General features: G+C 55.0%; 1 protein-coding gene across 1 annotated transcript; it reads right to left on the bottom strand.

The window, feature by feature from the left end:
* Positions 1-314: 314 nt before the first annotated feature.
* On the bottom strand, positions 315-9,036 carry ABHD17A (abhydrolase domain containing 17A, depalmitoylase). Its single transcript, XM_019743980.3, has 5 exons — positions 8,878-9,036; positions 4,747-5,283; positions 3,443-3,637; positions 885-1,064; positions 315-807 (listed from the first exon to the last, which is right to left on the bottom strand). The coding sequence occupies exons 2-5, from the start codon at positions 5,076-5,078 to the stop codon at positions 582-584; spliced, it is 933 nt and encodes a 310-aa protein (XP_019599539.1). The 5' UTR covers positions 5,079-5,283; positions 8,878-9,036; the 3' UTR covers positions 315-581.
* Positions 9,037-15,326: the final 6,290 nt, after the last annotated feature.

Below are 15,326 nucleotides of genomic sequence, written 5' to 3' on the forward strand. Positions count from 1 at the left end.
CACTGCAGCCATCCCCCGGGGTTGTTTACAAGACAGGGAGCCCACCTTCCCTGGAGGCGTGCCCAAGCTAGGCAGGGGGGGTCCTGGGTTGGAATGCTGCCCATCCAGCCCCCTACCCCCATCGCCACCCAGGCAACTAGTCTCAAGGAGCACTCCTGAACCCCACCCCCTCTTCTGCAGGGAGAGTTAGATGATATCTGCATTTGTGCTGAACTTTCCTGGAGGTTTGGAGGCAAGCCCAGTATCTATCCTCTGTAACTCACTGAGCCCAGGGGAACAAACACACGGACAACGAATGCAAGAGAAGCAAGAGGAACCCTAAAACTTTAAATCTTTAATTTGTTTTCACCGTTTTTTTGTTTTGTTTTGCTTCCAAAAGGAAAGGAGAGCGTGGCTCTGTCGCTTGCTTGTACATTGTCCACAGCCCCTGAGCCAGGGCAGTTCCCGTCCCCTGGCCCGCCTGGGGGCCTGGGGTGGTTCACATGCAGCAGTTGGGCCTGCGCGGCCCGGGGCGACTCCAGGAGCCGCCTTATTGCTCAGGTCCCTCCAGGCGCGGCTCCGGGTGCAGCTTGTCCGCTAGGCTAGGCGCGCTGGCTGGGCAGCTCCTGGGAGATGAAGCGGCGCAGGCGCTCCAGGTACTGGCTGTAGAGCTCAATGTCATTGTGCCCGGCCCCCTCTACCCACAGCGGCTCCACGGCCTTGGGACAGCGCTCGTAGAGTGCCAGCCCGTGCGAGAAGTCGATCACTTCATCCTCCGTGCCGTGGATGATGAGCACCGGCGACGTGATCTTGGACACCTTCTCGATGCTGCGGGGCGGGGTGCGTCAGGCCTCCGCGCCCTCCCCCGCCGAGGCCCCGCCCCCCCGGGCCCGCCCGGCGCTCACTTGGGGAACGCGTCAAAGCAGTAGGTCTTCTTGGTGTCGGGGAAGGCGACACGCATGCCAGAGGTGAGCGGGGAGTGCAGCACCACGGCGGCACACTCGTAGCGCGAGGCCAGGTCCACGGTGGGCACCGTGCCGATGCTCTGCCCGTACAGGACGATGCTGTCCGGGCTGATGCCGTACCTGGCGGCGGGGCAGGGTCAGCCGCAGCCACAGCATGCACATGCCCCTCCCACCGCCTGCCCTCCTCCCTGGTTCTCTGCACAGAGCCTCCAGGAAATAGGGCCTGTCGAGGGATCCTCCCTTGCCCTCCCCCAACGCAGGTTCACGTAGTAGGCAGCCAAGGACTGGCAGGTGTGAGGACAGCTGGCCAGGCCACAGCCCCAGCTCACCCGGCTCTACCCTTAGTTTCTCCAACACGATCTACCCGGTCATGCGTAAGGAGTGCACCTAATGAGGGCCCCACAGTGGCTCCTGCCTGCAGGATAGCCTAGGCGCCTCTCCTGCTCCTCCTGGTCGCCCCACTTGCCCCCAACCCTACACATACTTGACCAGGGCCACACCCAAAATCTGCTTGGGGTTTTCCTGTCCCTGCTGTTCCAGATTAGATATTCCTTCTTGGTCGCAGTGACAGGGGGCCTGTATTCGTCCCTGAGCCTCTCACCTACCCCCCTCGTTGTGGGGAATCAAAGGCAGCTGTATCCCCCATGCCCAGTTGGTGCTTAGTACAACAGGTGAGAGAGTGGTGGCTGCTGCGGGGAGGTGGCTGGGCACCACATCCTTTTCTATTCACCTTCCCTACACAGTAGCCAGGTCCTAGGCCTCCCTCCTCAGTACCAACACCCACCTCCAGGCTCCAGCCCCTTCACCCGCCCTGCCACCTCCCCTAGCATCCTGAGCCAGCTCCACCATGCCTGTTCTCACCAGCACAGCGACCCACTCACCACCTCCCCATGCAGAAGGCCTCCAAGGCTCTCCTCCAGCATACCTCGATCCCAAAAGGCCACCCCTCTTCCTGGTGGATGGGGCCAAGGCAGATGTGCATCTTACCTGGGGAGCCAGACTCCAACTCCCTGTCCATCCACGGGCATCCCCACCTGTCCCTGGCCTGACAGCACTCCAGGTTAACCCCTGCCTGCCCCCAGGCCTCAGGGATGCCACCTGGCCTTGTGCCTACCACCCTGACCACTGCTCCCAGGCTGCCACGGCCACCTCTGTGCTAAGCACCAGCTCAGCCCTGTCACCCAGCTCCAGGCAGGGACTGCAGGCAGCCCCTGGAAATCTCCACCTGGATAAACGCGACAGGTGCCAGATGGAGCGAGCAGCTCTTCTCCAGGCCTCCCAAGCCCCGGGTACTTGGGCCCAAGCATCCCATCCTCCTGCTGCCTCTCAGTTGCTGGGGCTGAGGGATCAGGTCTCTGGAAGTCAATGCTAGCAGCAGGACAGATGGATGATGGACAGAACCCAGAGCTCTCATCCCACAGTGGGGTATGATTCTGCCAGTGACACCGGCCAACAGGGATGGCAGGAAGGGTTGAGGCAGCCGATGGCAAGCACATACCTACACCACACTACCCAGATGGGTCCCTGGTGCCAGGGTGGTGCCAGGGGACCCCATTCCCAGGACCTGCTGCAGGGACTGCCTAGTGCATCACTGTGGCAACCAGGGCCCCATCTCCCCAGGGCAGGCTGACTTTGGTCTCTGAAGGAATGGGTCAGGCAGATCAGCTAGGCAGGGCTGAGGTGGCGCAGCCCCCAACAGACAGCAGGCAGGGCACCACCTCCAGGAGGGCTGGGGTCACTTCTAGAGCAGTGCGCGTGCAGGGCCGCACACTGCAAACGCTGGTTCAGAGACCGAGCAAATGTGCTTCGGTAGTGAGCATTAGGGTGGGAGTCACCTTCCCCGGATGTGGATGACCAGAACGGTGTGAGTCCAGGGAGGTGTGGGTGTGTCCTCTGCTTGCTGACCTCCCATCAGCCACCAGAGCTGTGCTGGGCACCAAGCTGCCCAACACAACCCTCCAGAATCCTCTAGACCCAGAGGAACTCCACCCTCGCCCAGTCCCCCCAGGATGAGGCCAAGTTCCACAGCCACAAGTGCCTCATGAGCCCACCCCCAGAACCACATATAGCAACTCAGTCCTGCCCTGCACCCCAAGTGCTTCCTCGGCTTTGGGGCTCCCAAAGTCCATTCATACAAGCCTTACAGCCCCCTCCTAGGCCCAGGTCCTCTGCCCACTGCTGCTTCCCAGAAAAGTGTCCATTCCCCTGAAGATAGCCCCATCCTATGCCTGCCACAGCCCCAGGAGGTTTGGAGACTGCCCACCACAGTCTCCCTGCTGAGGGAACATGGGTCAGGCCTCACCTTCTGGCCTAGTGTGGCTGCTGACGGCTCCCTCTCCCGCAGGGCCACCCACTGGGATCTAGTGGGCACTTCGTCCCTCCATAGGTAGGCCAGCCCGAGTTTTTGGTGGGCACCTTCCAACCCACCCAGTTTCAGGGGCTCTGGTCCCCTTGGAGGGGACGCTCTCAGCTGACTGTTCCCCTGGCACACAGCTCACCGGGTGCGCAGGGCCTGCCAGGCGGCGTCAATGTCAGCGTAGAGGTTCTTCTCAGAGGGCCTGCCCGAGCTGACGCCGTAGCCCGAGTAGTCGTAGGAGAAGATGTTGCAGTTGATCCGTGAGCCCAGGCCAATGTAGAAGCTGCTCATCTGGCCCAGGTCCACGGCGTTGCCGTGGGAGAAGAGGACTGTGTACCTGGGGGCAGGAGGCACAGGTCAGGGGCAAGGTAGGGAGGGGCTACTCACGCCCCACCCAGTACAGGACTGGCAGGCGGCCTGTGCAGCCAAGTGGCCTAGCTCCTTCAGCCTGTGTGATCTCGGGCAGGGAAACGCCCGCGGAGCCTCAGGCTTCCCCTCTATGAAGGGGGCCGTTGGGACCATGGGTCACATTCTCAGCACAGGGTGGAACCCTCTCCTCCGAGGCATTCCCTTTGGAGAGGCTCCGGCAGCCTGAGGATGGCAGGCACACAGGCCCACTACTCAGAGCCTTCCTGGGGAATGAGACAGTGGCTTCTAGGCTGGCAGGGCTGTTTGTCTCCTCTCTTTCTGACAGCTGGCACCTGCCTCACAAGCAAATAAAGCCAACCCGTGATCACAGTGGTGCAGGTCTCCCCCTCTCCTGCAAGAAATGACCATGACACTGATTTCAGCCTTTGCATCCCATGGTGGCTCTGCCAGGCTACCGCTAACAGGACCTGCACAGGACATGCTAACAGCAGGCACCAGGCTGGTGGATTCCTGGTCTTCTGCCTCCAGCACCACCCCACCCCCAGCCCAGGCCAGCCCAGAGGAAAAGTCAGAGCTTGCCCTTTGGACTTAGACCTGGAGACAGAAGCACTTGGAAGGCCGCGCCTCTGCCCCACCCCTAGGCTCAGGGAAGAACTCTGCTTGCAGGTCCTGAGGCGCCTGTTAACAGGGAGCCAGACTAGGCCTGAGCCACTGGCTGGCCTCAGGTGTGAAGACCTCACTGGGCACTGAACACCGGAGAGACCCTGAAGCAGGTGGCTCCTTGTCGAGCAGGTGGTGTGACACAGCCCCTCAAAGCCACTTCCCTGAGTGTTGGGGTCCTCGTCTTCAATATGGGATGCTGAGAGGGCCCCTTACAGCTGCACATGAAAGGGCCCAGAGCAGCTGGGCAGCAGCTGTGGGCAGAGCGAGGCCAGCCCTTGGTGGTTCTGGTCTGCCACCCCTTGTCAAGAAGCCTCCCCAGACACCGGCACCACCCGGTGGTCTTCACCCAGCTCTGGCACTCCCAGGGCCCTCCCCCCCACCAGGGTGGGTCCGGGTCACATCTGAGAGGCTCACCTGGCTCCTGGCACGCAGCGTACGTACATACAGGCAATGCGGTTGCCCCGGCTGCTCTTGGTCAGGAAGACCTCCACGGTGTCCAGCTCGCGCTGGCTGTACTGGAAGTCAGCGCGCTCCATCAGGTGGAGCTTCCAGCGCCCGGGGGTGCCCACAGAGGCCCGCAGGGTCCCTGAGGGGGCAGCCCCAGCCCCGCCAGGCCCCGCCTCGGGCTCGGGCACCAGCGAGTAGGTGGGCTCTGGCGGCAAGAAGGCGAGCTTGGCGGCAATGCGGCCGGGACAGGGTGGGCAGCAGAATAGACAGCAGAGCTCGGTCACTGACAGGCCGTTCATGGCGGGCACTGGGCACCAGGGTGGGCGTCGCTCGGCAAGGGAGGGGGAGGGGTGCTCCAAGACACGGGCGGGGGGGAGGGCGACCCCCAGCCACCACCCCAGATGAGAGCCCCGTTAGGAGGCTGCTGCCCAGCCCCATCGTGGTCCAAGCCGAGCCCTTGGGAGCCTTGCCACCGCACGTCTCCATGTGGCGCACCGAAAAGCCCTGCAGAGAACAGCAAGATGTGGGTCCCCAAACACCACCGGAGCCCGGGACCCAGTCTTGCCTGTACTGAGCCTCTTGGCCTTCCCCATGGCCCCCTGCACCCTTTCCTGCTCAGACTGCTCCACCCTCCACCCCCATGGACCTGCAAACCCAGCCTGCCCTCTGAGGGGACCAAGCACCTCCCAAGTGACCTCTGTGGGACCCAAAGCTGACCTGGCCCTGCCTGCTATCGCCCTTCCTCAGCATGCAGTCACTTAAATCCATTCATCACCCTGAGCATGGCCTGCCAGCTGTGCTGGTAGAACAGACCCCTGGCCCACCCACTCTCCCCCACATGGCCCCTGCTCCGGGCTCAGGGAAACACTATCACTCCCCCATGCCGGTGTCCACAGGGTGGGCCCAAACTCTCCTGCCAGCCCATCTCTGTGCTGTCCTTCAAGGATCCATCCTACAACCCCAAGTAACACAGAACAACCGAGGTAAGGACAGACTGCTGACTGGAGGGAACCAAGGGCACGCTCCCAGGGGCCAGAACCATGACAGGGCTGTGATGTCCAGAGACAGAGGAGCCCAGGCAGAGGAAAACAAACAAAGGCTCTGGGAACAAAAGCAGGATACATCTCAGGCTTAGAGGCCTATGGGCTAGACAATGGCTCTCCCCTGTGCTGGGGGCCAGGCTGCTTGGAGGGGGAGGTGTCACAGGCGATCCTCCAGCTCTGCCAACTTAGGGGTCTGAGACCTTGGGCAAGTCGCTTACCCTGCTGGGGCCTCAGTTTCCTCATCCATCCATGCAGATACCACTCACCTCAAGGGGGAGGGAGTAAACAAGATGAGAGTAAGGGGTGGGTGGGGCATGGCTCAGAGTAGGAGCTCAAACGTTCTTCCTTCAGAGCATCGTGAAACGCTGTATGACATAGACTACAGCTAAAGTGCTAAAGCAACTACAGTCGTATACAGAGCTGCCAACGAAGAAACTAAGAGAACTGAGGTTTGAGAAAACCTGCCCACTTACTACACGTTCCCTACAGACTGGACCAAGGGGGAGACACACACCACTCGATTCTAGCAGTAAAGCACCTTGGTACGTTGAGTTTTGGGGCCACAGCGTCTGAAAACCACTGGGCCAGGAACATTCAGCTTCAGAACAGGTCAGAGCAGTCTGAGGCCCAGAAATATATCTGCTCCCTCTGGACTCGTGACTGGAACTGTGACCTGTGACCGAGGGCTGGAGAGAGCCACATCCCACAGTCACCTGGATTAGGGGCACATGGGGGGAATGTGAAAGCTGCCAAAGCCAAGGTTGGGAGGGACAGACATGGATGGCTTCCAGGAGTCCCCGAACTCCCAAGCAGGACACATACTTTATGTGCAAGTATTTTACAGAGGGGAGAACACTGGTTCTCAGATACAATGAGTTTGTCCCCCGGGGACACTTGCCAACAACTGGAGGTATTTTCGGTTGTGAGGATTGGGGAAGGGAGCTCCTGGCATCGAGAGGGTGGAGACCACGGATGGTGTTCAACACCCCACAGTTCACAGGAGAGAATTATCCCCAAATGTCAACCTACATATTCTCAAAGGGGTCCAGCCCCAACAGGTGACACTCCGCTGGTGCACGGGGGTACTGGAGGGTCTGGTGTTTGGGGACACAATGAAGGCTGGTTTTGACAGGAAGGCCTGGCTGAGAGACAGCGCGCAGGGTAGGAGGCCCCCAGCCACCTAGAGGACGAAGGGCACACCGAGGTGGCCAAGCCCCATGACCAAGCCAGAAATCCTGATGTTGTCCTTGACTCCTCCCCCCACCTCAGACCCACCCATCAGCAGAGACTGCTGCCTCTTCCTCTCTCTCCTTTAACTGCCACCTGGTCCGCGCCTGTCACCTTTCACCTGCACTGCTTCTGCAGTCTCCTTCCTTGCTGGTCCCCACTCGGCCACTATCACCTCGCTCCAGGCCATTTCCCCGCCAGCAGCTGAAGGATCTTTTCACAACACAAATCTGATCACGCCACCTCCCTTTTGGGGTGTCCCAGTGGCCTCCCACTATTTTCAGGATAGAGATCAAATCCCTTGTCACAGCCTGCCAGGTTGGCAGTTGGCTGGGGCAGCCTCCCCAGCTTCACTCATCTGGTACCCCACGCCCCCTCACTCTCCCGAAACAAGCCACACTGCCCACTCCTGCCTCAGAGCCAGAACCCAGATAGTTCCCCTCCTGGGGACCCCTCCCCAATTTCACTAGACAGGCCTTGCCCTTGTCCTGTTCACCGTTCAGATCTCATCTCCAATGCCCTCAGAGAGCCTTTCCAAGCCAGGTCAGGTCCCCCCACCCCCAGGCCCACCATGCTCTCATGGTTCCAGGTTCCAACTAAAGAGAAACTCCATGATGGCAGGGCCGTTACCGTGTTTCCCGAAAATAAGACCTAGCTGAACAATCAGCTCTAATGCGTCTTTTGGAGCAAAAATTAATATAAGACCCTGTCTTATTCCGTAAACACGGTATCTGGCTTTGCTCAATAAACACCGGCTTAACGAATGGGCAAAAAACAAGGGTCAAAGAAGAAAAGGAAAGGCTACAGAGTCTGCCAGGTTTGACAGAGAAGGCGGAAAGTCTCTTCTCGGGACACCAGCACCTGTGACCTCCCGCATGTTATTTATGGGTGTCACTGTGTGTGCCCCAAGAGCCAGGCCTCAAACTGGGCAGTGCACATCCACGTGCCTCTCTCACTGGATACACACCCAGAGCCCCAGCAATTCTGCCCACAAGCACATACTGGGCACCCTGCTGCCAGGCCCTGTGCGGACTGGCGGGTGTTCTGAGGACTAACGAGGAAACAAGCAATTGCAATACTGTAGGACGACCTAAATACGAAGGACCGTGAGGGCACCTCACCCAGCCAGTCAGGGTGAGAAAGCTGCCTGGAAAAAGGTGCAGTCTGAAAGGTGCAGAGAAAATGGCCAGGTGACAAGGGACAGAGCAGAAGGGAGAGCATGGGCAAAACCCCAGAAGTGACAGCCCGTTCCAGGAACTGCGGGTACCGGTTAGAGAGGACACCGGGAGGAAGAAGCATACAGAGGACTCGCAGAGGGAGCCGCGATCGGGTCACGCCCGTGAGCCCTGCTGCAGAAATTGGACTTCAAACCGGGAGCCCTGGAGGAGTCCTGGGCCGGACAGCCTGCGAATGGGCAGAGGCGGCTGGGAAACGTTCAGAATGCAGTGCTCGGATTCGGGCTGCTGGGGCAGGGCCGAGTATTGGGCTGGGGGGCCGATTCAGGGGTAGGGGCAGAGTCCGCGGCTCGGACGGCGCACTCCCGGAAGGAGCAGGTAGCGTCCCGGGTGGGTTGTCACCCACCCCTCGTCGGAAGGCTAAATGGAGGGGACACAGGGCACTGCTAGAGTCGGAGATGCTGGCTCGCGCGGTTCCTGCCCCTGGTCTGGGGGAGCCCACCGGCCCGGAACATGAACGCCCCGGGAGTACGGGATTTCGGGGGCGTTCGACCTGGCTGCCCCGGCCTCACGGCCCGGCCCGGCTCCCTAAACGGCGACGGAGGCACTCAGGTCAACCCGCGCCGCCGTGCCCGCTCCTGTCCGGCACTCACCGCCTCAGCTTGCGCACCCCGGCCGCGGGGCCGCGCTCCATGGCTTCCGGCCGCCCGCCCGTGCGTCCGTCAGGGCCCCCGAGCCGCAACCCGGCCTCCTGCGCCGCAGCTGGCGCTCCCCCGCTAGCGGAAGTGAGCCTCTCTCCCGCCACCGCCCCGGAAGTGACGTCAGGCGCGCGCGGAAGCCGAAGGGGCCGGGGTCCTGGCTCCCGCACCGCTAGTGACTGGGGGCCCGGACCAGGATTCTGGGGGCGGAGTTGGATTGCTGATGAGGCAGGGCCGGGCTTAGGGGCGGGGCATGGCTTGGGGGCGGGTTGAGCGTGGGCTGGCCCGGCTGAGTTGTGGTTGGCGGGTGGTCCGGGATTGGGAGCGGGGCTGGCTCGCGGATCGGAAGAGGCGGGGCTGTGGTGGGTGTGGCTGATACAGTCGGGCGGGGCCAGACTGTTGTGGGCGGTTCCTCGCGGGGTGGGCGTGGTCCCGGCTCTGGGTTCTAGCGTTGGTTTTCAGACGCAGTCTGCTCTTCATTCATTAGTTCTTTTACTCATTCCAGGGCCTGGACTAGGGTGAGGCGAGTGAGGTAAGGTTGTGCAAGTGCAGGAGCGGATCCTGTCGTTATTTAAATGTTCCTCACGGGTTCTTTTTTTTTTTCTTTTTAAATCAGGCATTTATAAACAAGAAAGCGTACATTAATTACATAAAAATAGTTCTCGAGTAGTAGAGAAAGTCATATTGTTTATTAGCAGCAAAGGAGAGAACAGGTGGTGATGCAGCCGCTCCTGGCAGGTACAAAGGTACTGCTGTTTTTTCCCTTAATTGAAAAAAAAAAATTTCATTTGTGACTCCTGACCTTGAGCAAGAACAAGCCGCCTCTCCAGCCCCTGAGCCTGGTGGACGTGGCGGTGGGAGGGAGAGGATAGGCCCAACCCAGAGCTCCGGAAACCGGCAAAGGGCATCTGCGGTGTTCCCTCTGACAGACGAGTGTGTTCTTCCTCAGTTAAAAACAACCCAAAAAACAAAACAACTGCCAGGTAAGAAAAGGTTTCTGGAAAAGGAACCACCACACACACGTGTGACACAGAATGCAAAGGGAGTATTTACAGGGCGATACTTGTACATCAGCTAGTTCTGTACGAAAAGCAGAGTGTTATGTGTATGAGTTACTTGCTCCATAGATATGTTATTGCTGTTGTTTTTTCTTTTTGTTAAGTTTTCTTTCAACATAGAAATAAAGGATAATTAAACTGAATACACAATCATTTCGATAGTGGGTGTCACACATAGGGAGTCGACAGCCTACAGGTTGGATCCCTCTCCTCCCTTCTGGAAAGATCTGAGCTGCAGCTGAAACAACAGGAGGCAGGTCTTGAGATTGGGTCCTACCTGGGCCTGCAGAGTGGAGCTGCACCCTGAGAACTGAAGTGGCCGAGGCACCCTCCATCCTCCTCATCCAGGTAGCTGCCCCGGAAGTCTGAGCTGCTGGTGAAGGGGAGCCCACCTCATCTGATTCCCACTCCACCAGCTCCACGACCCTCAGGAAGGGTGGGCCTGAGTGGGACAAAGCCTTCCCAGGGCTCACATCCTTCAAGCTCTTGGGGACAGGCTGCTGCTGTATATCCAGGTCTTTCCAGACGTATGGGTTCAGAGCCAGCTATCATGTTTCCCCAAAAATAAGACTGGGTCTTATATTAATTTTGCTCCAAAAAATGTGTTACAGTTTATGTTCAAGGGATGTCATCCTGAAAAATCATGCTAGGGCTTATTTTCTGGTTAGGTCTTATTTTGGGGAAAACACGGTAGCAGAATTATGGACCTGATGAATGGCAGAGATGTGTGGGTGACCGGAGGGTACTGCAATGGCAAGGAGAGGCAGTGCCCTCACACACCATTCAAAACTCAATGGGTCTAGAAATAAACAAACAAACAAAAAACAAGTAAAAAAGAAAAAAACAAATTCAAAGGATCTAAAAGTCTGAGCATAAAAGGCCTCTTCCCCTCCTACTCAGTGCTGAGAAACCCAGCATTTGTGTGTACCTCCCAGCTTTAAACTTTTTAAAAAACTTTCATAGCTTTCCATAAACAGCATGCAGATGGTCACTTCTGCCTTGGCCTATCTGCGATGCTCTAACACAACCCCCAGGGGTGGCCAACTGCTGGTGTACTCAGTCCCCACTTGCTGGACACGAAGGTTGGTTCTGGCTGTGGCCAGAATGGAAACGGCACATGAGGCATTTAACACTCTCAGGCAGAGACCTTCGGGAAGATGCCTGGAAGCAAACCTTCTAATGAGAAGGTCCACCCAGCTGTGTACAGGAAACAAAGCAGCCATAGGCCCCCCTCTAAGAAAAACATGCCACAATGAGAACAGAGGGTGATGTGGGGGTAGGGGGAGATGAGGGAATGGGTGATTTTTTCTCTCTTCTTCATGCTTTGACGTCTTCTGAGTTTGTTTTGGTTTTGCTTGGCAAAGGATGTGTTGCACTGCTAGGATCAGGAAAAGACTGAAATAAAGCTAGATGGCCAAGTAAAGACTGGCTGTTAAAAATGCACCTTGGTTGGTACCCAAAAAAATGAAAGCAGGGACTCAAACAGAGACCACTACATGAATGTTCACAGCAGCATGATTCACAATAACCAAATGGTGTATCCATGGCTGGATGAATGGATAAACAAGATCTGGTTCATCCACACACTGGAATAGTACTCATCCTTAAAAAGGACAAACATTCTGACACCTGCTACAACTGGACAAACCTGGAGGACATGATGCTCAGTGAAATAAACCAGACACAGAAGGGCAAACACTGTGTGATCCCACTCACAGGAGGTCCCCAGAGGAGTCAGATAGAGAGAGGAAGTAGATGGTGGGGGCCAGGGGCTGGGGGTCGGGGGAGGGAGTAAGGGTTTAATGGGGACAGAGTGTCAGTTTGGGGAGATGGAAAATTCTGGAGATGGATGGTGGGGACAGCTGCACAGAAGTGTGAATGTGCTCAATGCCACTGAGCTGTGCACTTAAAAATGGTTATAATGGTAAAGTTTATGTTATGCATTATTTCACCATATCAAAATAAATAAGAGTTTATGAAACCATGGGGCCAAGGGAGAGCCCCAGGTGTTTGGAGCAGTGCCAGCTTCATGGGTTGAGACCTGTGCAGTCACCCAGGTCCCCTAGCTCAGAAGGGCTCCACCCATGATTACTGCCCTGTGGCTGCTGTTTTGAAATTCCTAATAATTTTTTAACAAGGGGCCCTGTATTTTCATTTCGAATTGGGATCTGCAAATTACTGTTTCCCCGAAAATAAGACCTAACCGGAAAATAGGCCCTAGCATGATTTTTCAGGATGACATTCCCTGAACATAAGCCCTAATGTGTCTTTTGGAGTGAAAATTAATATAAGACTCGGTGTTATTTTCAGAGAAACACAGTATGTGACCAGTTATGGTTTGAAGAAAGGACAGGGAAGCCCAAGTTCAGAGTCTGGGACCCTGGGGCTGGTGGAGAAACACCCGAACTTGTGAGTTGTCTTTGCGCCACCACGAGGGGAGAGAGTGAGACCCAGTCAGGAAGTGGGCTCCTGACACAGGCCAGGAAGGAAGTGGTGGGATCCTAAAATAGCACCAGTAGCCCAACTGATTGGGTGGGGGTTGGGGGGTAGAGAGGGGAGGTTGGACAGGAGTGAGCCAATGCCAGGAGGCACAGGGGCTTTCCTGAGGAAGCCCCTTCCCCGAACCCAGCCCCTGGGCTTTGGTCTACATCACCAGACCCAGCACCCACTGCCCCACCTGTACTCCCCAAGAATCAGATTTTAAAACAAAGAACGGGGCACCCTGGAAGCTTGTGTTAGACAGCGTTCTCCAGAGAAACAGAACCCATAGGACATATAAGAATAGAAATAGAGATACACATGAGGTGTGATCAAACAATACAGTGAATGTTTAAATAAAAGAAAAATTATTATAGTAAAAGACATATTGCCATTAATCCCCCTCAAAATACTCCCTCTCACTTCAAACACACTTATCCCGTCATTCTTGCCACTTTCTGAAGCAGTTCTGGAAGTCCTGTTTTGTAAGTGTCATTAGATGTGCTGTCATGGCTGCCTCAATGTCCTGAATGGATTGAAAATGTTTACCTTTCTTGGGGCGGCCGGTTAGCTCTGATGGTTAGAGCGGGTGCTCTTAACAAGGTTGCCAGTTCGATTCCCACATGGACCAGTGAGCTGCGCCCTCCACAACTAGATTGAAGACAACAACTTGAGCTGAGCCACCAGTGGGCGGCTGGATGGCTTAGTTGGTTAGAGTGCAGTGCTCTTAACAACTAAGGCTGCTGGTTCGATTCTTGCCTGGGATGGTGGGATGAGCCCTCCACAACTAGATTGAAGGACAACTTGACTTGGAGCTGATGGGGCCTGGAAAATACACACTGTTACCCAATAAAATTTTTAAAAAGGTTACTTTAAAGAAAAAAATATATATACCAGAAGCGATGTGTGACATGGAACTTCATGACGCTGGATGATTTACGGCACACTTTAAAACACACCTCTCAACCGTAGCTCACACCTAACTGCACCAAACAAGTTGAAACTTGTCACACACTGTTACTGAGGTTCGAAGCTCCACTGCTATATTGAAGATCTCTGTCTTTCCCTTGGATGGCACTTGGCAGCAACATTCACCATCTTTTTTTATCACAACGGAGAGGCTCCGTGTCACGCATTCCTTCTAGTATATGGCAATTTCTGCCAAATAAAAACATCACAGTGTGTCCTCATCCACCTTATTTATTGGATCTGGCACCGGCTGGCTTCCAGCTCTTCCCCAAAGTCAAAATGACCATCAAAGGTAAACTTTTTGAATTCATTCAGGACATCAAGGCAGCCATGACAGCGCAACTAAAGACACTCATAAAAGAGGACTCCCAGAACTGCTTCAGAAAGTGGCAAGAATGATGGGATAAGTGTGTTTGCAGAAAGGGGAGTATTTTGAGGGGGGTTAATGGCAATGGGTCTTTTACTGTAATACATTTTTTTTTAATTTACCGTATTTTGCCATGTATAGCGTGTACTTTTTTTGCCCAAATTTGTGAGGGAAAAATAAGGATTCACATTATATATGGGTAGTACTAATTCTGTACTTATATAAATGTTTTAATTCTTTTATTTATGCTTTGAGTTATAAGTGTAACTCTAGAAATCAATAACGATATCCGTATGCAAAATAATACCCTGGAATAGGATCATCTGTTTTGTTGAACTTACAACGAATTTGTAACAATGAAGAGTTCTTGGCCTTCTATGATGCATAATATTGTAAATTTGTTACTGGTACATAAAATTTCTTGTACCTTGTATCTGTTTTTGTGTTTTGTAATTATTTGTTACATAAAATTTCTTTTTCCGTAATATGTTGAAAAATAAATGCTAAAATTCCTTTATAATACAAAAAACAAGTATCTAAATGTAAGCAAATAAAAATTTTAACTAAAAAAATTGAAACGAGGGCCGGCCCGGTGGCTCAGGCGGTTAGAGCTCCATGCTCCTAACTCCGAAGGCTGCCGGTTCGATTCCCACATGGGCCAGTGGGCTCTCAACCACAAGGTTGCCAGTTCAATTCCTCGACTCCCACAAGGGATGGTGGGCAGTGCCCCCTGCAACTAAGATTGAACACGGCACCTTGAGCTGAGCTGCCGCTGAGCTCCCGGATGGCTCAGTTGGTTGAAGCGCGTCCTCTCATCCACAAGGTTGCCGGTTGGACTCCCGCAAGGGATGGTGGGCTGCGCCCCCTGCAACTAGAAAATGGCAACTGGACCTGGAGCTGAGCTGCGCCCTCCACAACTAAGACTGAAAAGACAACAACTTGAAGCTGAACGGCACCCTCCACAACTAAGATTGAAAGGACAACAACTTGACTTGGAAAAAAGGCCTGGAAGTACACACTGTCCCCCAATAAAGTCCTGTTCCCCTTCCCCAATAAAATCTTTAAAAAAAAAAAATTGAAACGAAAGTCTTTTCCCCCTGAAAGTGTGGGCCAAAAACGTGGGTGCGCATTATACATGGAGCACATTATACGTGGTAAACATTCACTATATTTTTTTATCACATTTCATAGATACAGATTTAATATGAGGTATTGACTCACGTGACTCTGGTAGCTGAGAAGTGCCATGACCTACCATCTGCCAGCTGCAGACCCAGAAGAGTGGGAGGTGTGAGCCCAGTGCAAGGGTAGGAGACAGTGAACGGCCCAGCTTGATTGGTCAGGCCAAAGGGACACATTATCCCTTCCTTTGTCTTTTCTTCTATTCAGGTCCACAAGGACTGGGTGATAGCCACCCAGTTTGGGGAGGGCCATCTGCTTACTGAGTCCACTGATTCAAGTGCTAATCAGAAACCCCCTCACAGACACAGCCAGCAATATTGTTTTTAAAAATGAAGCTATAACTTACAGAC

The sequence above is a fragment of the Rhinolophus sinicus genome, chromosome 15 (genome assembly GCF_057876585.1).
Source record: "Rhinolophus sinicus isolate RSI-liver-muscle chromosome 15, RSI-T2T, whole genome shotgun sequence".
NCBI lineage: Eukaryota > Metazoa > Chordata > Mammalia > Chiroptera > Rhinolophidae > Rhinolophus > Rhinolophus sinicus.